The following is a 23,277-nucleotide window of genomic DNA, read 5'->3' as shown; positions in this document are numbered from 1 at the left end:
GGATATAAATCTATTATTTAAGAACAGAGTGAAAAAATCAGTGCATGACTGATGAATGCATATGTAGTTAAAAAGGTACTTGATATTAAACTCAAGTTGGAAAATGTGGCATAAAAAATTTATAAACCTTCAGGTGCCTAAGAAACTTAACAAAATAATATATTAAATCCAACAAAACAAAACAATTCCACAACCCTCAGACTACCCATAAAAACAATCCAAATCTCCTACATCCAGGACAATCTTCTTAGCTCAATACAGTTTTAAATGAGTCCCTTCAAACAACAGCATTCAAATCCAATAGTCACTTCATAAGCACTGTCACATTACATCTAAAAGATACTAAAATCCGTATTTCACCAGACTCACCAACATTCTCTCTAAACACAGTCCCAGTCTGTGTAGTAAAAAACTTCTTCTTCAGTCTTTTTTAAGACTGTGAGGTGTTGGTTTGTTGATTTGTTGCATTATGGCTTCAGATTCCATGTTGGACATTCCCAGTGTTTTTCATGACGATTCTAACTCTACTCACTTTGCTGCTACTACCCCTTCGGTTCCTGGTGTCACGGGAATTCTAGGTGTATCGGGTAATACTATATCACAGACTTTGGATAATTTTGTACCATCTGGGGAAATTAGAAAGGTTCCAGTTAAGTATTGAGATGAACTTGGCAGTTAATCAGTTGTCTAATTCTGCATCTAATACTGCTAATATTGGTCAACAAGCTGCTGTTCCGGCATCTTCATCTAATGCTGATTCCGCCGTTACTATTCTTCCCGCTGGTTTCGTGGCGGCTGCTAATGATATTCATCCTCCACCTGTGGGTTGTTCCTTCGAGTTTATGGAAGAGAGACAACAAAAGTTCTGTGACCCATTTGCTGCTTTGGGAGCTTCGGCTCCAGGTATGTTTACTAAAGAAATTCAAGAGACAGTTGATAATTTTGAAAAACTGATTTTCCGTGAAACCCGCTCCCATTTTAATTTGTTGGGTTTAAATAGATATATTGAACTAAATATTGCCCCTAGGGGGCTGAGAGCATTCAAGAGTCCAGCTACACCTTTTGACTCTTTGGATGCTATGGATGTTAAATTTAAGGATCGATGGATTGCTGCTGCCCATTCATGTGCTATGGAATGGGTAAATATACTAGTAGAGAGAGAGCGTTTGCTACATAATAAATTGCAATGTGAGTTACATGATATGCATTTGAATTTGGTTAATGAAATAGGTGTATATAAGGTTAACAACATCTTTAAAAATTTAAAGGAAAAGCTAAACAAATTTGAAGAGGAACAAGTACAGTTTAAATGTACTAAAATTAAAAGGGATATTCGTGATTATAATAATGGTTGAGCTTTTTTATGGAAAACTCAAAACAATTCACGTCCTAGGGACAAGAGACAATCTAATAATTTAAATAAAAAACATCTCTCTGTCTCTTTTGCCTCTTCGGAAGGAGGAGGTTTTACCACTGACTCTGAAGGGGATATTTTAGAATTTCCACCATTACCAGATGCACAAAATCCACAGGCCCATAAGCAGCGCTTTCAGGCCAACTCAGATCATAACAACAAAAGAGGGAACAAGAAAAAAGGATTTAATGCCTGTTCTCCACCGAGTGAAGGACAATTTAAGCAGATGACTAAACGCAGCAGATGGAATTAATGTGCCTTTATTTTCTTGTGTAAATAATGCTTCTAATGTTGTAAATTTATCTGGTTTATCCTCATCTGAAGGAGAAATAGCGGTTTTACAGTTAGGCTTAAATTTTGAGCCAACAGTGGTTCCTAGAAACCATTTTATTAAACAAGAAATTTTTCAGTTTATTAGAAAACTACATTTAAAATATTATTTTGTTGATAATAAAAAATGTATTTATGTTAATGATGGACAAAGTAGTTTAGATAGTGATATGAGTGATGACAGCTTTTTTTCTTGTATTTCTGATGATGGTGGTCCCTCCATAGCTAATGCTTATATTTTGTTAAATACTGATGATATTAAATGTTGAAGCAAGTTTATACCTCCATACACTAATGATACCATCGCACGATTTTCTGAAATGTTACATTTTTCTCTACAGGAATTGATTAATACTTGTGATAAGATTTCTCATTCTTTTAATATGACAAAATGTGAATGGCTTTCACTGAAAAAGTTAATAACTAGGAAAGAATTAATAATTAAACCCTCTGACAAAGGGAATAAAATAGTATTACTTCATTATACTCAATATTATAATATGTGTATGGAACATCTTAAAGATAGCACTACTTATCAAGTGAGTATGTATGAAGAATATATGGATTCTATAAAACAATTTATTATTCTCATTGAAAGGGGTGTACGCTTAGGCTATTTTTGCAAAAAAGATTTGGATACTAAGTTTAATATATATAACTGCCAATTAGCTACTTTTTATTGTCTTCCTAAATTACATAAGGACGCATACAATCCCCCTGGTCGTCCTATTGTTGCAGCTACTCAGTATTTTTTACAAAATGTAGGAGAAGTCATACACAAGTATTTATTGCCATATGTAGAGAAATTAGATTCTTATATTAAGAATTCTTTTGATTATATTAATAAAGTTTCACATATATACTGGACTCAAGACATGTTTTGGGTTACTGTGGACGTGGTTAGTCTGTATACTAATATTAATCATCAGGACGGGATGCAAGCTTTAAATTATTTTTGGGTGACAGTCTGGTCTCCCATTACATATTAGATTTAATTCATTTTTGTTTATTAAATAACTTTTTTAGTTTTAACGAAGTTATTTATCATCAATTGAAAGGAACTGCCATGGGGGCACCTTTTGCCCCCATGTATGCTAATATTTTTATGGCTAAGTTTGAAACAGATTATATTTATAATAATAATTTTGTGCAGAATCATGTGATGTTATATTATCGTTATATTGACGATTTAATTTTTTTGTGTCATGGGGGTTATGAATTGGTATCTCATTTTGTTTCTGATCTTAATAATAATAAATATGGCATTAAGTTTGATGGCTTACAAGTAGGAACAAAAATTAACTTTTTAGATATTACTTTAATGGGAAGAGAAGGTGACCACATCTTCACCTCAGTTCATCAAAAATTTGATGACGGGAATCAATATTTATTTGGTACTAGCTGTCACCCTCCACACACTATTGATTCCTTACCCTATGGGGAACTAGTTAGACTTTCTAGATTATGTAATGATTTTCAAGATTTAGAAAGACAGATTAATAAACTTATTAATGTATTTTTACATAGAGGGTATAAAATAGAATCCATTTTACAATCCATTAATAAATTAATAACAGCTACTAAGGCACATGGGGTGTTAAGTACACAATTTAGATGACTTAATAAAGTGAAGCAGGATGACATTTATTTTGTTACAGTTTATAATCTGCTAAGTAAGAAAATTTGGGACCTAGTCAAATATTATTGGAATTTTTTAACAAATGACAAGGTTTTGAGAAAATTGCTTCCTATGAGTCCAAAAATTGCTTATAAAAGAGGACAAAATTTAGGGGATTTTCTTATTAGAGCATACTACATAAGCCCTGTTGAGAAATTAGATTCTTCATTGACAGTTTTTGGTACTATACCTTGCCATACTTGCAATGTATGCCCCTATATTAGATTAACTTTTAATAAAATAAATAATAAAATGTTTACACCTAATAAATGTTTTTCCTGTTGTACATCGGGGGTTATTTATTGTCTCAAATGCTCCTGCAATCTTTTTTATATACGGGAAACTAAAAGGAAATTTAGGACTAGATTGCAGGAGCACATCAGAGACATAAGAAAAGGAACAACAGCAAGCTCAGTTGCTTCACATTTTTTAGAAATTCATAACAGCAACCCAGATGTACTCCAGGCTACCATTTTAAAGGAAATTTTTGTTAAAAAAAGGTGATTATAAACTATTAAAAAATATGTTGCTGTATAAAGAATCTATTTTTATATTAAAATATAATACATTAGTACCTAATGGTTTAAATGTTGAAATTAATTGGAAATATTTATTATAAATGTATTCAAATTTCTGTATTTTTAGTTTGTAAGTATTGGTTCTGTGGAGTGAGTGGGGTCTCTTTAAATATTATGATAGTTAATAGTTTAATTAATTGATTGCTTTATTGTTCGTTTATATAAAAGGGAATGATTTTTTACCATGAATCATGTGCTCATTGAAGGCTGTGGTGGCCGAGGCACTAAGACATTTTTATGGAATAAATTTTGCTACGTGGGATCCTGGTTGTTTGTTCTTCTTCTTCAGTCTTTTTTAAGACTGTGAGGCGTTGGTTTGTTGATTTGTGTAGTAAAAAACACCTGCTCAGACTTAAGCCCACTTTACTTGCAGCAGACAATGTCCCTACAGGATTTCTACAGTGAACAGCTGATACGCTGGCATACACAGTTTCCATTCTCAATAACAGACCCATTATGAAATCATACATTCCTATAATTTGGTAACAATCCTTTATCATCCCTCCACACAAGGGAGGGCACTCAGTTAAATGTACCTACTGTCTGATAGCTGTCTTTCCTCCACTGTAAAAAATCTACAGCTTCTCCAATACCTGTCCAGTTCAGATTTGCTATCCAACACTTAACATGACTCAAACAAAGCTACAACAAAGTTGTGAGATTCACAGATGACCTCTTATTCGGAGACCAACACCAAACAAAGCTACAACAAAGTTGCGAGATTCACAGATGACCTCTTATTCGGAGACCAATACTGCACAACGCTAAAACAACTGGACTGGATGGAACTGACAAATTTAGTTATTTTCTCACAACTGAAAGTTGTCTGTAATATCATTTACAAACTTAGTCACTGCTCACCCCTACTAAATACTGTACAAAAATACATACTTGAAAAAAAACTCTCTGCTCCAAGGATAAACTGCTATTTTACACCTACAAACTCCACAATGCAGATGGCAATGCCATCAGTTCTAACCATGTCAGAAAATATGAAGCATAATTCACCTTCCACTAAGATTAACAGAAAACAACATTTTCAAAATGCAGCTACAAAACCATCAAGAGATCACCGTGTCCCTGCAGACTAACACCAGTCTAACCTGTGAAACCTTTCTAGCCTTTCACGCCTAAATTTCTGAAGGACTGTAAACAAGCAAACCCAAAAGTATAGTATTGTGATGAGTTATTTAGGAACAACTTCAAGCTATAACACTAATTGTACCTTTACTATAATTACTCATGAGCATGACCAAGCTTGTTTTATGCGACTGTATGTAATAATGTTGATAATCAAGACATTTTCCATTATTTGCGTTCATTATTTACGTGATTTCTTCACATTCGTAGGTTCATAGATATATAACAGCATTATTGTATGTCATTTCTTCACATTCAGAGGTTCATAGATATATAACAGCATTATTGTACATGATTCCTTCACATTCGTAGGTTCATAGATATACAACAGCATTATTGTACATGATTTCTTCACATTCGTAGGTTCATAGATATACAACAGCATTATTGTACATGATTTCTTCACATTCGTAGGTTCATAGACATATAACAGCATTATTGTACGTGATTTCTTCACATTCATAGGTTCATAGATATATAACAGCATTATTGTACGTGATTTCTTCACATTCGTAGGTTCATAGATATATAACAGCATTATTGTACGTGATTTCTTCACATTCGTAGGTTCATAGATATATAACAGCATTATTGTACATGATTTCTTCACATTCGTAGGTTCGTAGATATATAACAGCATTATTGTACGTGATTTCTTCACATTCGCAGGTTCATATATATATATATATATATATATAACAGCATTATTGTACGTGATTTCTTCACATTCATAGGTTCATAGATATATAACAGCATTATTGTACGTGATTTCTTCACATTCATAGGTTCATAGAGATATAACAGCATTATTGTGCGTGATTTCTTCACATTCATAGGTTCATAGCTATATAACAGCATTATTGTACGTGATTTCTTCACATTCATAGGTTCATAGATATATAACAGCATTATTGTACGTGATTTCTTCACATTCATAGGTTCATAGATATATAACAGCATTATTGTACGTGATTTCTTCACATTCGTAGGTTCATAGATATATAACAGCATTATTGTACGTGATTTCTTCACATTCGTAGGTTCATAGATATATAACAGCATTATTGTACGTGATTTCTTCACATTCATAGGTTCATAGATACATAACAGCATTATTGTAAGTGATTTCTTCACATTCGTAGGTTCATAGATACATAACAGCATTATTGTATGTGATTTCTTCACATTCATAGGTTCATAGATATATAACAGCATTATTGTAAGGGATTTCTTCATATTCATAGGTTCATTGATATATAACAGGTTAGCTGCCCTTGTGGCCCATTTTAAGCCTAGTCAACTTCCCTTTTTGTGCTTCAGATAACATGTCCAATTTGGTTATAGATTGACTTTACCCATTCACCACATGATCAATAATTATATATTACCTGAAATTAGAATAACTGGGATCATACCATAGATAATTTGAGGGGACTCATACATGTGATAAAGCAGTTAGGAGCTGTCTTTGTCCATTAGTGGAACAGGGCAGTCCTGCAGTGAATTTTCTGTTTCCCATCTGGGTTCCTATTATGAAATTGAAGAGGCTGAACATTGAATGGCCTAAAGGCCGAAAATGCCAGACCTCAATGTGCTTTTTGTGAGCTTGCAGTACAGTGAAGATCAGAATATTTGCTCTTTCCTTACTGTAGTGTGATCTCGGAGTTGGTATATATAATTAGATAGGGGGTTTGGGGGGTGTAGCCCCCCCCCCCCCACAATAGCGAGTTCAAGGTCCGGCATTTTTAGCCTTTAGGCCGTTCGATATTCAGTGTCTTCAGTGTTCTAATGTAGACCCTCCCATCCATAGATCTAAGTTGCACTTGAATATGGACAAGGATGAACTTTATTTTACGAGGATGGGGAGTCTGTTCCAGAGCAATAGTATCCTCTGCGAAATATACCTGCCCCTCCAACCCATTCTAGTGATGTTGTAGAACACGTTGTTTAGATACCTAAACCAAGTATTTCTGATGCCACTTGACTTGTCGTTGTGACACAGTTCACCTCTTGGCAGTCTGTAGGATACAGAGTATAGTGACAGAGCTTTGAGTTGGTCCATGGAGGACATGCTGTTTATGCCTTGTACCCTTTTAGTAAGGTATCTCTCTGGGTGTTCCAGTTGTTGCATGTGTCTGACAGATGTTATACTGATTAAAATTTTTTTAAACATTTGTTGGAGATTTTCTCCCCAGCCTGCACTGAAAGGGGCTTCTAAGCCCATATGGAGTATCCCGGTAAACAAATGTATGTATGTAAGTAAATAAATAAATAAAGAAAAAAGTAACAGCAAAACAATACCGATTCTGCAAAGGAGAGTAGATAATCAGAATAAATGTCACAATATCACAAAGCTAAAAGACAAAACTGTAAAAACACTTTCAAAATACTTAGACAACTAAATGGTTGATGAAAATACACTGCCTTCCTAACAGAATAGCAAAATGAACAATTATTTTGCATTCACTTATAGAGTACCAAATGACTGAACTGCATGGAAGAAGGAAAACACAGGTCAGGTGGAAAAGGTAACAGCAGTATTACAAGTCAGTATTCTAAATGTGTGAAAAACCTAAACTTTCAGTGTCTTTCATTTGTCAGTTCATCAGAGAACCTCAGAGGTAAGGAGAATAAACTATTTCAAAGAATGCTTACAGCATGGAGCAACATTCCTAAATAGCATAAAAAACACAGTGGAGAAACCAAGGATATATACAATTAAGAGTTCTCATCTTCCACATACATATTACATAAAGGATCTTTGATATACATATAAAGGGACAGTGTTATTCAACAATACCTGACTAAAAATTATAAACCTTGCGAAATAATGCTGAGAAATAGTTCCCCTGTTATCATAAAACATGTAAAGTAATCATTGCCTGTAGGCCATTCCTGGTGCAAGGGCTTCATAGGTAGTCAGCTGGCATGCAGTCCAGGAGACCATTAAGGAGCCTCGCCCAAATTTCTAGTTGAACCAAGGCACTGCCTGTTGAAGTGACTCATTCAAGATCAGAGAGTAGACAAATGAAGGCTGACGGAATCAAACCTTGTACCCCATGAAGTAGCTAATTAACAACGCACAGCCTTAATCATCTGCGCTAATCAACTTCCAGACCCTCAGAACAAGGCATACCCTTAATGTTAGATACGTTTTACTACAGCGAGTCAACCCAATCATTAGCTCATTAACAACTCACAGCCTTAATCGTCTGTGCTAACCAACTTCCAGACCCTCAGAACAAGGCATACCCTTAATGTTATTCACTTTTTACTACAGCTAGTCAACCTAATCTATTAGCTCATTAACAACTCACAGCCTTAATTGTCTGTGCTAACCAACTTCCAGACCCTCAGAACAAGGCATACCCTTAATGTTATTCACTTTTTACTACAGCTAGTCAACCTAATCTATTAGCTCATTAACAACTCACAGCCTTAATCGTTTGTGCTAACCAACTTCCAGACCCTCAGAACAAGGCATACCCTTAATGTTATTCACTTTTTACTACAGCTAGTCAGTCTAATCTGTTAGCTCATTAACAACTCACAGCTTTAATCGTCTGTGCTAACCAACTTCCAAACCTTCAGAACAAGGCATACACTTAATGTTATTCACTTTTTTACTACAGCTAGTCAACCTAATCTATTAGCTCATTAACAACTCACAGCCGTAATCATCTGTGTTAACCAACTTTCAGACCCTCAGAACAAGGCATACCCTTAATGTTAGTCACTTTTTACTACAGCTAGTCAACCTAATCTATTAGCTCGCTAACAACTCACAGCCTTAATCATCTGTGCTAACCAACTTCCATACCCTCAGAACAAGGCATACCCTTAATGTTAGTCACTTTTTACTACAGCTAGTCAACCTAATCTATTAGCTCATTAACAACTCACAGCCTTAATCGTCTGTGCTAACCAACTTTCAGACCCTCAGAACAAGGCAGACCCTTAATGTTATTCACTTTTTACTACAGCTAGTCAACCTAATCTATTAGCTCATTAACAACTCACAGCCTTAATTGTCTGTGCTAACCAACTTCCAGACCCTCAGAACAAGACATACCCTTAATGTTAGTCACTTTTTACTACAGCTAGTCAACCTAATCTATTAGCTCATTAACAACTCACAGCCTTAATCGTCTGTGCTAACCACCTTCCAGACCCTCAGAACAAGGCATACCCTTAATGTTACAGCTAGTCAACCTAATCTATTAGCTCATTAACAACTCACAGCCTTAATTGTCTGTGCTAACCAACTTCCAGACCCTCAGAACAAGGCGTACCCTTAATGTTAGTCACTTTTTACTACAGCTAGTCAACCTAATCTACTAAAGGTGGTTACATAGAAACAATGGCATTTATTGTCTTCAACACTTTTTCTCAACTTTTATTTATTTTTATTGGTTTGTTTTTGTTTTTTAACGTTTATTTTCTAGTTCATGGAGCTTTTTCCCCAGGACTCTGCTGTAAATGAGCTTTTAACCAGTTGGCCTACCTACTAAAATACAGAAATAAGTAACTAAATAAATAGTAAATAAGGAGTATATACAAAGCAGATGTAAATTACATGCTCAGTACACCACACTCTTCAAATACGTTACTTCAAGTGTGACAGCTGGCATTTTTATTCCCTTTCAGATAATGCATTGTTAAAAAAAAAAAAAAAAAAAAAAAAAAAAAAAAACTTTTCACAGTTCTTAATACATTATAAGGATTCAAGGCCTGAGGCTAAAAATAAGTTAGTCAGGAAGGCTTTTAAGCCTTTGGTCGATAATGTTTCTCAGGTTATTTAACAGGCAGCAAGAACACACAATTCAAGTCATAAGGTCCTCATTTGTAACAAACCCTAGGATGAAAGCACAGTTCTGTGTCTGCTACGTACTCAGGCAGTAACATTATTACCAACACTAGAGCAGGTGTAGGAAGAGCAGCAACACAGAACAGCAGGACATTACCAAACCAAAGTGTTAAAACAGAAAAGGCTGTGGTAGATAAAAACTTTACATTTCTAAACAATGATAACAAACAAGAATATATAAAACATGCTTAAACTACTGAAGAAAACAATGCAAACTTTTGGAGCAGGTGTAAGAATTTTAACTGAAAAGGGATTTGCTGCTGGATTTAAAAAATGAAGGCACATATGTGATTTCCAACCAAAACAAATCTTTACAAAAAACCATTAAGGTACATATGGAAATGAGATGTGATCGCAGATAACCTAACTGCACATATGGAAATGAGATGTGATCTCAAATAACCTAACTGCATTTCTGCACAATGCAAAATTATGGAACACATTTAATCTCACCGTGAGTGGGTGGTCCTTGTGCGCCACTGCCAACTCCTTCATGACAGAAAGAAGTGCTCAAGTGGAAATTGGCTAGTTTTTGTATCATGTCCTTCCCCTCTGTGACGATCACTCTGGACCGATGGTGTTTTGGATTATTTTCGAAGTAGCACCACAGATGCAGTTTTCCTCATTTCTACCCAAGACACAGACTCGACGAATAGTATGGTATTCTGAATTTAAGGGGACACCTACAAATTCAAAAGGAGACACATATTAGTAAATAAAAATTATGTCAAAGCATTAATGATGCATATCTGCTTCACGAAACCCACAACCCATTCACCTCAGCAATAATCCCCCCACACTCACAATACAGTTGCAACCAAACAGAATATGAAAAGAAATAAGCAGTTAGTCCATTTTAGCCAAATGAGGATCATGATCGTGTTAGTAGACTGCGGGTTCATATCTTCATAGCAGGGTAGCTCACAATTTTGTAATCAGGCTAGCAAAATGCTTACTGTAATATTTCACAAGACAATGGGTACTGCAAATTATACATAATCATAACTCTCAACCTCTTATTGCAAGATTTCTGAAAACAGATAAATAATCAGGGACAAAGGTCCAAAATAAGGGACAGATGATTTTAAATATTACTGTTACAAACTTAGAAAGTTACTAGAATACCTTGCATTAGCATGCACTTCCTGAAGGCTATGGTGTCTGAAATTCAAATGTTTGTCATTATTTAGTGACTGCAATCACAGATATCAACTTTCTATCTCCAAAATGTAGATCATTACCTCTCATAGTGTGAAACAAATAGGCAAAATGTGGAATGTTATGCTACCAGCTTACTAATTTGAACTAGGAAACTTGCAGGAGGGTTAAAATGTGTTACTTTGTGCTTATAAAATTATTTTGTTAAAAATAATATGATTTAGTATTAACTATTAGTTAAAAAATATCTTAACACTAAATCTCTGACAGACCCTTTCAAAGTGTAACAGTGAGAAACACAAACTTTTTAAGACTCAAAATGAGAAAAGTTCCTCATGACGAGGCACACTTGAGAGGTATGACTGCATTCACTGCAGTCCTCAATAATTTACCAGAAAAACACAAATTTTATAATGAACTGACAAAAATATGGGCATTCTAAGAAATTCTGGAGAGTGTAGAGGTATATATAAAATCTGAATATGTAGCATTGTTCCTCTGAAAAATGGTCATGGACTTTATCAGCCAAAACACCACTGAACATTCCATCTTCCAACTTCTTTGCTCAAAACTTCTGTACAAAATAAAAAATTAATTGGGGAACAAAAGCCCAAAATAAGGGACAGTTTTTAAATATTATGCTTAAAACAGCAGGGCTTTGCATCAGCACACGTTTTCTGAACAAGAATAAGTAGGAACCTGTAATTTCTGGCATTACTGACTGACTGCAATCTTTACTGATTTACCAGAAAATCTGACAGCAGTTATATGTGTGCATCTGTGCCCTCCCAATTAAACTAAGCAGCGCAATGTCAGATAGAACAAAACATTTCAAAGCGCACAGTTATTTGTTTTATGTTCATGAATTTGTTCTTGTATATAAAATTTCAACAATGATATTAAAATAAGGTTTCTTACAGTAGCTTCATATGACATCATATGGCACAGCTGCAGTAGCTCACAATGTGTCTGATTTTACTGCATTTGTTAGGGATTTTAATCTAACAGACAATAAGACCAAACGTATGGGGGGTGGGGGGTCCACCCTGTCATGCTTTGTTAAAAAAAAAAAAAATGTATGGATCGGCAATTTTTTCATTCAGAACAAAAAAGCTCAAAATAAACATCCTTTTCCCTTTTTCTCTTTGTGCATGTGTGCATGCATCTGTACATGTGTGAAAAGTTTTTTCTCAACTTTTATTTATTTTTATTGGTTTGTTTTTGTTTTTTAACATTTATTTTCTAGTTCATGGAGCTTTTTCCCCAGGACTCTGCTGTAAATGAGCTTTTAACCAGTTGGCCTACCTACTAAAATACAGAAATAAGTAACTAAATAAATAGTAAATAAGGAGTATATACAAAGCAGATGTAAATTACATGCTCAGTACACCACACTCTTCAAATACTTTACTTCAAGTGTGACAGCTGGCATTTTTATTCCCTTCCAGATAATGCATTGTTAAAAAAAAAAAAATTAAAAAAAAAAAATAATAAATTTTTCACAGTTCTTAATACAGTATAAGGATTCAAGGCCTGAGGCTAAAGATAAGTTAGTCAGGAAGGCTTTTAAGCCTTTGGTCGATAATGTTTCTCAGGTTATTTAACAGGCAGCAAGAACACACAATTCGAGTCGTAAGGTCCTCATTTGTAACAAACCCTAGGATGAAAGCACAGTTCTGTGTCTGCTACGTACTCAGGCAGTAACATTATTACCAACACTAGAGCAGGTGTAGGAAGAGCAGCAACACAGAACAGCAGGACATTACCAAACCAAAGTGTTAAAACAGAAAAGGCTGTGTGGTAGATAAAAACTTTACATTTCTAAACAACGATAACTAACAAGAATATATAAAACATGCTTAAACTACTGAAGAAAACAATGCAAAATTTTGGAGCAGGTGTAAGAATTTTAACTGAAAAGGGATTTGCTGCTGGATTTAAAAAATGAAGGCACATATGTGATTTCCAACCAAAACAAATCTTTACAAAAAACCATTAAGGTACATATGGAAATGAGATGTGATCGCAGATAACCTAACTGCACATATGGAAATGAGATGTGATCTCAAATAACCTAACTGCATTTCTGCACAATGCAAAATTATGTAACACATTTAATCTCACCGTGAGTGGGTGGTCCTTGTGCGCCACTGCCAACTCCTTCATGACAGAAAGAAGTGCTCAAGTGGAAATTAGCTAGTTTTTCTATCATGTCCTTCCCCTCCGTGACGATCACTCTGGACCGATGGTGTTTTGGATTATTTTCGAAGTAGCACCAGAGATGCAGTTTTCCTCATTTCTGCCCAAGACACAGACTCAACGAATAGTATGGTATTCTGAATTTAAGGGGACACCTACAAATTCAAAAGGAGACACATATTAGTAAATAAAAATTATGTCAAAGCATTAATGATGCATATCTGTTTCACGAAACCCACAACCCATTCACCTCAGCAATAATCCCCCCACACTCACAATACAGTTGCAACCAAACAGAATATGAAAAGAAATAAGCAGTTAGTCCATTTTAGCCAAATGAGGATCATGATCGTGTTAGTAGACTGCGGGTTCATATCTTCATAGCAGGGCAGCTCACAATTTTGTAATCAGGCTAGCAAAATGCTTACTGTAATATTTCACAAGACAATGGGTACTGCAAATTATACATAATCATAACTCTCAACCTCTTATTGCAAGATTTCTGAAAACAGATAAATAATCAGGGACAAAGGTCCAAAATAAGGGACAGATGATTTTAAATATTACTGTTACAAACTTAGAAAGTTACTAGAATACTTTGCATTAGCATGCACTTCCTGAAGGCTATGGTGTCTGAAATTCAAATGTTTGTCATTATTTAGTGACTGCAATCACAGATATCAACTTTCTATCTCCAAAATGTAGATCATTACCTCTCATAGTGTAAAACAAATAGGCAAAATGTGGAACGTTATGCTACCAGCTTACTAATTTGAACTAGGAAACTTGCAGGAGGGTTAAAATGTGTTACTTTGTGCTTATAAAATTATTTTGTTAAAAATAATATGATTTAGTATTAACTATTAGTTAAAAAATATCTTAACACTAAATCTCTGACAGACCCTTTCAAAGTGTAACAGTGAGAAACACAAACTTTTTAAGACTCAAAATGAGAAAAGTTCCTCATGACGAGGCACACTTGAGAGGTATGACTGCATTCACTGCAGTCCTCAATAATTTACCAGAAAAACACAAATTTTAAAATGAACTGACAAAAATATGGGCATTCTAAGAAATTCTGGAGAGTGTAGAGGTATATATAAAATCTGAATATGTAGCATTGTTCCTCTGAAAAATGGTCATGGACTTTATCAGCCAAAACACCACTGAACATTCCATCTTCCAACTTCTTTGCTCAAAACTTCTGTACAAAATAAAAAATTAATTGGGGAACAAAAGCCCAAAATAAGAGACAGTTTTTAAATATTATTCTTAAAACAGCAGGGCTGTGCATCAGCACACGTTTTCTGAACAAGAATAAGTAGGAACCTGTAATTTCTGGCATTACTGACTGACTGCAATCTTTACTGATTTACCAGAAAATCTGACAGCAGTTATATGTGTGCATCTGTGCCCTCCCAATTAAACTAAGCAGCGCAATGTCAGATAGAACAAAGCATTTCAAAGCGCACAGTTATTTGTTTTATTATGTTCATGAATTTGTTCTTGTATATAAAATTCCAACAATGATATTAAAATAAGGTTTCTTACAGTAGCTTCATATGACATCATATGGCACAGCTGCAGTAGCTCACAATGTGTCTGATTTTACTGTATTTGTTAGAGATTTTAATCTAACAGACAATAAGACCAAAAGTATGGGGGGGTGGGGGGGTCCACTCTGGCATGCTTTGTTAAAAAAAAAATGTATGGATCGGCAATTTTTTCATTCAAAACAAAAAAGCTCAAAGTAAACATCCTTTTCCCTTTTTTCTCTTTTTGCATGTGTGCATGCATCTGTACATGTGTGAAAAGTTTTTTCTTTCTTTAACTGGATTTGTCACAGCACTGTTTTGTTGAAGTCAACAGTCAACCAGGGCATTAATGGATTGACGGCAAGCATTTTTTGAGAGAAAGAAGGATGGCATGGCTAGGGCAGGCATGTTTTAGATGAAATGAACATTTAAAGTTTTTGAAACTGGATATTTGTGTTCTTTTTTTTTTAACTGCATTCTTCTGCACTTTTTGTTTTAGTGGGATGGGGTATAGCTAGCTGGTTTGTGGATTAAAGTAACTTTTTTTTTCAGTTGCTCAGTTTAAATTCTGCCAGTAAGGCTGACTAATGCGCATTTGTGTGAATAAACTGAAATATTTATGCTTTTTGGGGGAGGTTGGGGCGGCAACCTAGGCAGTAATTTGGTCCTTTTCATTTGAGAATTTCAAAGGCTGGCGAGCCTACATTTGTGAAAAATAAATTGAATGTTTTTTGGGGGAGTGGCTAGCTCTTCTGTGGGAAAGATACAACTTGTCCTCTTTATTCTCTCAGCTTCAAGTCTGGTATTAAGGGCTGCTAGTGTGCATTTGTGTGAATATAAATTTGAATATTTAGGCTTTTTTTCTCTTGTGTGGGGGATGGCTCTCTGTGCTGTAAATGAAATACCTTGTGCTCAGGTTAAAGTCAGGCATTCTGGGTTAGTGTGCATTTGTGTGAAATAAACTGGAATATTATTTACTCTGGTCAATCATTGTATGAAACACATTTGAAACTGTCTCTGATTTTACAGAATGTTCTTGTTTTTGCCTAATATGTTTGGTCCGTAAGTTACCCTCTTATTGTTTGCTTACCTGTCTGCCTTTACAAGACTAGTCTGCATTAATATGAACTGCACTGCAACATTTACTCTCTGGTTGCTGAATTTGTGAAACCAAGTTGAAACTGTTCCTTATTTTGTAGAATCTCTCTGACTTTGCTTTATAGGGATTTGTTCCAGAACAGTTATATCCTAGTCTATGAGATTTACTTGTCCCTCCAAACCATTCTGTCACTGCTGCAGAAGAGGTTTAACTCCCCAGATCAAGTATTTCAGATACCATTTGACTTGTAGATATGGATAAATTTCATTAGCAATATGTCTGAGGATGGCTTGTATAGTAAACACAGGTCACTTCTTAGCAGTCTGTAAGAGATCTAATATAGTGATAGAACTTTGAGGTGGCCACATAGGACATATTGTTTAGGTCTTGTATCCTTTTTGTAAGGCATCTCTGCAGGCATTCTAGTTATTGCATGTGCCTGGACAGATACACGCTGAAAGGGATATTATACTCAATTGAATCAAGGGAGACAATGGCATTTCTGGATGTAGAAGCAACATGATTATTACTGAAAACAATTGTCAGTAATAATGCAAAAAACTGGACATTATGGCAGTTGTGTAACATCTAGCAGCTGCTGCATATCATCTTGGCCTCAGCTCTCAACCTTGTTGCTCAAGAAATAGGGGCAAAGCTCAAAATAATGGGTAGAAAAGCCATTATTGTTACTCATACTTCTCAAGTAACCTCATTATGAGGAATGTTCCACATTTTGAGTCTTAAAAAGTCCATCTTCCTCACTGTTCCACATTTGAAAGGCATGCTATGTACTCAGTGTTAATAATTTTTCTAATTAATGTCAAGGATAGCCAAAAGAGGTGATTGTTTAAGTCACATCAAGTATGTGCAGTAGCAAACACCGCCCACTTGTGTGATGTAGGCCAAATTTATATCTTATTTTTCAAGAAGTACATGATTCTTTGAATCAAGTTTTTTTTTCTTTTTTTTTTTAAAAAACAAAGGTGAAATTAAAAAAATAAACTGAGTAGCATCCATCAAGGGGCTTAGGCCCCCTACTTCCCCCAAATGGCTAGAAGGCACTTAAAATTGCTTAAAGTGGGGATGCAGGGGGGGGGTCAACAGCCCCCTTGCTGGATATGTGTAGCCATCTTTCACTGGCTTTAGGTCAGTAATATCCATTACAATTTCGTTTTTTATATTTATTTATTTGTTTGCTTCACATTTGTTAACCGGATTAGTCCAACTGAGCTTGCAAACAAACCCATTTTCAGTGGAGCCCCAAGGGGAAAAGCCCCAGCAAACATAAGTAAAAATAAAGTGACAATATACAAATATTAAATAACATTCACAATACAAAATAATTGTAAAAAAAGAAAAGGTTATTAACTATTTGCATTGCATCAATAGTAAGCAACCTATTTTCAGTGGAGACTCAAGGGGAAAGAGCCCCAGCAAACATAAGCAAAGATAAACACACAGGACAAAAATTATTAAAAACACTGCAAATACGAAATTAAGTATAAAGAGAAAAACAAAAGAAAAAATATGAACATTAATGGTTGTACTGATGGTAGTGGACTAAAATGTACTACATATGAGAGTAAAAACAAAAAGATGATCATTGTTCAAAAGAAGGAAGATGTATAGACATTGATAAGAAGTGGGGGGATAAATAATGTGGAGAATGGGAGGAGGCTATAGTAGTAGAGCTGAGTGTTTAGGAGATTAGTTTAAGCAGAAGTTACTAACAAAAAAATACAGTTAGGAGATGCAACTGGTTATATAGTGGGAGAGACTGTGACTAAGTGCGGTCAATGCAACGGCATAATTTCAGGTTTAGTATGTGGGATTTAAGCTCCTTTTTAAAAAAGGGAAGGAAAGGTTGGATCTAATATGGAGAGGAAATTTGTTCCAATTTAGTGAGACAAAGTGTTTGTAAAGTAGTTTGCCAATATTCCTTTTGGGTTTATAAACTGAGAGAAGATGCTGATCAGCACTCTGTAGCTTAAAGTTCAGAAAGTACAGCATTACAATAGCAACTAAAAAAAAGTACCAAACACTTAACTGATAGCACCATTGGGATGTCAGTCAAGTTGGCACTGCCCAATACTGTGCGAAGTATGATGGTGTGTCCTAATATAAACAATCACCCCGAGAGATATACTCAGCAATAATGAAAAGCTTTTTATTTTTATCATATTTAGTAGCATTAACAGTTTCAGGTGATAACAGAACACTAAAGTTTGTGTAACCATGTCACTAGGTATTCTGGATTTGCACATAGGAATGGTCCAGTGTTCTCCATTAAAGCCCGAGTGACAAAGAGGAGGAATGTTAGAAAAAAAAAATCTTTGTGGGGGTGGGATTTAAAAAAATTCTGACCTCTGGATGTAAAATATGCTAAGTACACCAGTGATTAAGACATAAGGAAGTCTGGGGATAAAGGAGAACACTAGACTGTGTGTAAGTGCAAATCCAGAATGCCGAGTGACGTGGTTACACAAAGTCCAGTGTTCTCCGTTATCACCTGAAACTGTTACATATGATAAAAGTAAAAAGCTTTTCATTACTGCTGAACATATCTCTCAGCTGTCCGTAACATTCATTAAAAAAAATTCTTAACACTGAATGCATAACATGCCCTTCAAATGTGGAACAGTGAGGAACACAGACTTTTTAAGACTCAAAATGAGGAACATTCCTCATAGTGAGGTACACTTGAGAAGTATGAGAAACAGTAATAAGTTATTTATTCATTTGTTTGACATTTGTTTACTGGGATATTCCGATTGGGTCAACAGTACCTTTTTTCAGCGGAGGCCTGGGGAGAAAATCTCATTTCAAACATAACATTCATATTTTACGGCATCATTACATAGGTTCAAAATAATAGATGAGCATAAATGTAGACATATACAGCTATTCAAATAAAAACATAGCACTCATATTTTACAGAATCATAACACAAGTTTGTATGAAGAACAAAAAGTTATATATCTGTTTAATAATACAGATAAATGGGTGTTCAGAAAAAAGAAAATGATGAATAAGCAGATATTGCTTCATTCTTGGTAAAATAATAGCGTACAACAGGAAGTGAAAGTAGAAGTAGAAATACTTGAAGTATACGAGGAGGGAGGTGTGAAGAATATGAGGTAGATGTGAGATTAGCTAGGGGTAGTGCAGGTGCATGGCCATGTGTTATTTAGATATTATTTTAATGAGGCTTTGAACGCTGGTAGGCTGGGAGTTGATCTGCTAGCTGGGGGAGAGAATTCCATAGTTTTGTGACAGAGTATGACTAAAGACACTGGCCTGATTTTTTTGAGGGTTTAGAAATTGCTAGCAGTTTTTTTTTTACCTCAGATCTTAGGGTTCTGTTTGGTTGGCTGGTAGGGTTTGATAAGGTTCCTTAGTGGTGGGCAGGCAGAGGGCCTGTAGATTAATTTGTGCACTGTTGATAGTCAGATATAATGGAGTTTGTTGGGGAGTTCACACCAATTAAATTCTTGTAAGCATCTACAGTGATGTGTATGGTATTTAGAATTAGTGGCAAACTTTGCCACTTTGTTATAGCATTGTTCCAATCTGGATTTAACGGAAATTTGTAAGTTGGTAAGAATAGTGGCACCATAGAATAGGGAGGAGAGCAGGAAAGTTTTAGCCAGGCTGATTTTAGTTTAGTTGTTTAGAAAGTGTTTATTTCTGTAGAGAAGTCCTAATTTCTGGTGAGTTTCCCTTATATTGTGCTGGATGAGGAGGACAAATTTCAGTTGATTGTTAATAATGACTCCAAGTAGTTTGGTGTGCTGTACTATTTTCATAGTTGCATGGTCTGTCGAGAATATTTTGAATTGATCTATATCAGGAGTGGGATTTTTTGGGTGAAAGAGGATGAGTTTGGTTTTCTTAGGGTTAAGGAAGAGTTCAGCATTTCTAAGCCAGGTTTCAATGGCAGTAAAGGACTTTTGTGTGTTGGAGAGTAGTTTGGAGTGTTGGGGAGGTGCAGATAATAGTGGAATCATCTGCATATTGAATGAGTTCCAGGGAATGAGGAAGCATGTAGGTTGTTTGTGAATATGTTAAACACTAGGGGGCCTAGGATGGACTCCTGCAGAGTTATGGGAGAAAGAGGGAAAGTCTGTTTGCCCATTTTACAGCTTGTTTACGGTCATGTAAGTAGCTCTGACACCACTGTATTGTGGTATGGGAAAAGTCTAAGTTGGACAGAGTCCAGAAGTAAGGGGTGAGAAACTGTGTCAAACGCTTTAGAGAGGTCAAGGAATATTGCAGATGCATAGTTTCCTGCTACTCTTGCCCTGTTCATAGTGTCTGTAAAGGATATTAAAGCAGTTGGTGTGCTATAGTAAGGGCGGAAACTATGTTGAGTTGATGTGCGCAGGTTGTTTTGCTGAAGGTATTGCATTAGCTGTTTTTGTATACATTTTTCCAGAATTTCGGAAATAGGAGAAAGAATGGATATTGGATGGTAATTGGAAGCTTCTGTGGAGTTTCCTCCTTTGTGGATGGGGATGATATGGGACAGTTTCCATATGCTAGGAAGTAGTTATTCTGATACTGATCTATTGATTAGGATACTGATTGGATAGATGATGGATTCAGCAAATATCTTAAAGTATTGGGGTGGGAGATTATCTGCTGAGGTGGAGCAGGATTTTAGTTTTAGCAATAGTCTTTTAATGGTACTTGTGTGTATGGGCTAAAATGAGAAAGAGTTTAAGTTGTCTTTATGCTTATTACATTGGATGGGATTGTGGCTTTTTTTGAGATGTGGATTGTATTTTTTACCCATTATTTTTATCTCTGTCCCTGTTTATTGAGTGAAGAAGTCAAGAGCTGCAGCTGAGATGACATGCAGCATCTCCTAGATGGTACACCCCTGTCATAATGTTTTGAGAGCTACACAAAAATACTGGTGTGGTCCAGTGTTCTCCATAACTGATGGAAGTCTCGCCTTACTATCCCCACCTGCCACATGTCATAGTTCTTATTTTCTGTAAACTATGATAAAATCAACAGATAGTAACTAGTTTTTTCAATAATGTCCCCATTCCTTCTTCTAAGCTTTATTTTACATACTTGCATTTTGTAGTCGGGACAGCGACAGATGTTCTTATTAAAATGGTATATATATATATATATATATATATATATATATATATATATATATATATATATATATATATATATATATATATGGGGTCCACTTTTAAATTTCAAAATTCCAAAACCTTGAACCTCTAAATTCCGAAGCCCAGAAGTTTGAAGTTTTGGAATCTCGAAACTTGTCATAGAGATCGCTGTACAGTGCGGAACAGGAACTTTATCATTCTCTTCACTGTAGTGCAATCTCAGAGTTGGCATATTTAAGTAGCAGGAGGTGTGGGGGTGCAGGGGGGCTTGCCCACCTGCAAAAATGTGATTTATGAAGTTTTATTGTTTTAGATTTTTTGGGGGGGGGGGAGGTTGAGATTCAAAAACTTTGAGGTTTTGGAATTTTGAAATTTAAAAGTGGACCCATATATATATATTGTTACATAGAATTTGTATGTGTACATATAGATATAGATATATATATATATATAAATAAAACTGTGTGTATAGGTATGCATGTGTGTATTTATGTATATAAAACTATTATGCCACTGGCACCCCCTTCTTAAATTACTACAGGCATCACCGCCTCCTGCCCTCAACCTTCCTTCCAACCATACAGCTCAACCTCGTATCAGAAGAAATCTGGTCAAAGCTTAAAATAATGGGGGGGGGGCAAAGGCTCAAAAATAATGACAGCTTTTAATTACTGCGGTTATAAACTTAGAAAGTTGCTAGAATAACAAGATTTGTGTTGGTATGCGTTTTCTAAATGATATGATTTGTGAAACTCAAATGTATGTTACTATTTAATGACTTTAATCCTCAGTGATATGCCAGAAAACCACAAATTTTATGCGGAGTAGACCAAATATATGAAGGAAAAACCTGGACAGTTGAGAGCTATGTAAGTTCCAACACGCACAGCATTTATTCATTGTGCCATTACCTACCTAATCTGTTTCCACATGTCATGCCAGCAGCCTTTCCTGACACTTAGCCAGTCAAGGCAAACTTATCTTTAGAGAAGAAGGTATACATCTTTTGGACGTGGGAGAAAACTGGACCCCTACCTAAAAACACAACGCGGCACAAGGAGAATACGCACATTTCTTTCACATAACATATTTTATTAGCTATTTTACTACATGCTGCTGTATGACATATTACATTTTTCCGTTACTTTTAGTACAGAAGTTAAGTACGAAATTAGGATAGTTATTGTCAGACTTACTGAAGTGCTTGGGGGGAAAAAGTCGACCGTGAATGACAAAGCTTACTCCAGTACCATGCTCATAATGTGTAATTTCCTTTTATAAACAGTGAGGATTGCTAGCTAGGTAGCTCAACCTGTGAGTTATTAAGGGGACTTCCCTATAAAAAAGTATATATACTGTTACTGCTGCCCCCATTCAGTTACCTGACTACGAGTGTCTCATCAACGTTTTGCTGACCAAGCACCTAAAGCAGTTGTCCCAAATACAGGGCTTCGTCAATGTTTTTGTTTTCTGCCCTTCAAAGAAGTACGTCGTCCCAACTACCTGCTTTGTCTCCATGACAACCCGGTAAGCTACAACTTTTCCGCTGGTGGCGCGTCAAGTACTATACGTGCTTGGAATTCTGGGAAGCGTAGTCAGACATTGGCAAGCTTAGCTTTCTGCCTAATGTTTATACTTTCCTTGCTTTCCAAATGGACATATGTCTTGTCTCTTCTTTTGAAAGGGGGGGCTAATTCTAGCGCAGAATTTTGGTTTGACCTTCCTTCCTAAAGCCTGTGATTATATGAAAAAAGTTGGTAGTTTACAGTCAAAAAATTATCGCATTTACAGTCATCAGTATTTAAAAATCAAAGTACTAACATTTAAACACTCCCTTTTATTTGAGACCCTTTTCCCGATTAGTATTGACTCTATGCAAGCCTCTCAAATGTCCAGATTTTTGCTTTATATTTTTGGTCTGTTTCTCATAAAATGCGTGTTTTTTCTGGCAAATCACTGAGGATTAAAGTCAATAAATTATAATACACTTGAGATTTGGACTTCATACCCATCAGAAAAATGTATGCCAACTCAAATTCTGTTATTCTAGCAACTTTCTAAATATATAAGAGCAGCTTTTAAAACCAGTCCGTGTTTCTGGGCTTTTGTACCCCCCCCCCCCATTATTTTAGTGTTTGTCCAGA

The 23,277-nt window shown here is 35.6% G+C and overlaps 1 protein-coding gene across 1 annotated transcript in view; it reads right to left on the bottom strand.

Moving 5' to 3' along the window:
- The window catches only part of LOC122816138 (kinesin-like protein KIF19), a 937,234-nt gene extending 914,566 nt beyond the window's left edge, over positions 1-22,668 (bottom strand). Inside the window, exons 1-2 of the mRNA XM_044088894.1 lie at positions 22,516-22,668; positions 10,461-10,690 (exon numbers count right to left, since the gene is read on the bottom strand). Coding sequence (XP_043944829.1) covers positions 10,461-10,502 — 42 coding nt within the window. The 5' untranslated portion in view covers positions 10,503-10,690; positions 22,516-22,668. The remainder of the gene's footprint in view (positions 1-10,460; positions 10,691-22,515) is intronic.
- Positions 22,669-23,277: the final 609 nt, after the last annotated feature.

This window comes from Protopterus annectens, chromosome 12.part0, assembly GCF_019279795.1.
Source record: "Protopterus annectens isolate FY-2018-M chromosome 12.part0, PAN1.0, whole genome shotgun sequence".
NCBI lineage: Eukaryota > Metazoa > Chordata > Ceratodontiformes > Protopteridae > Protopterus > Protopterus annectens.
The sequence above is the reverse complement of the archived record's forward strand: the minus strand, read 5'-3'. Positions and strand labels throughout refer to the sequence as shown.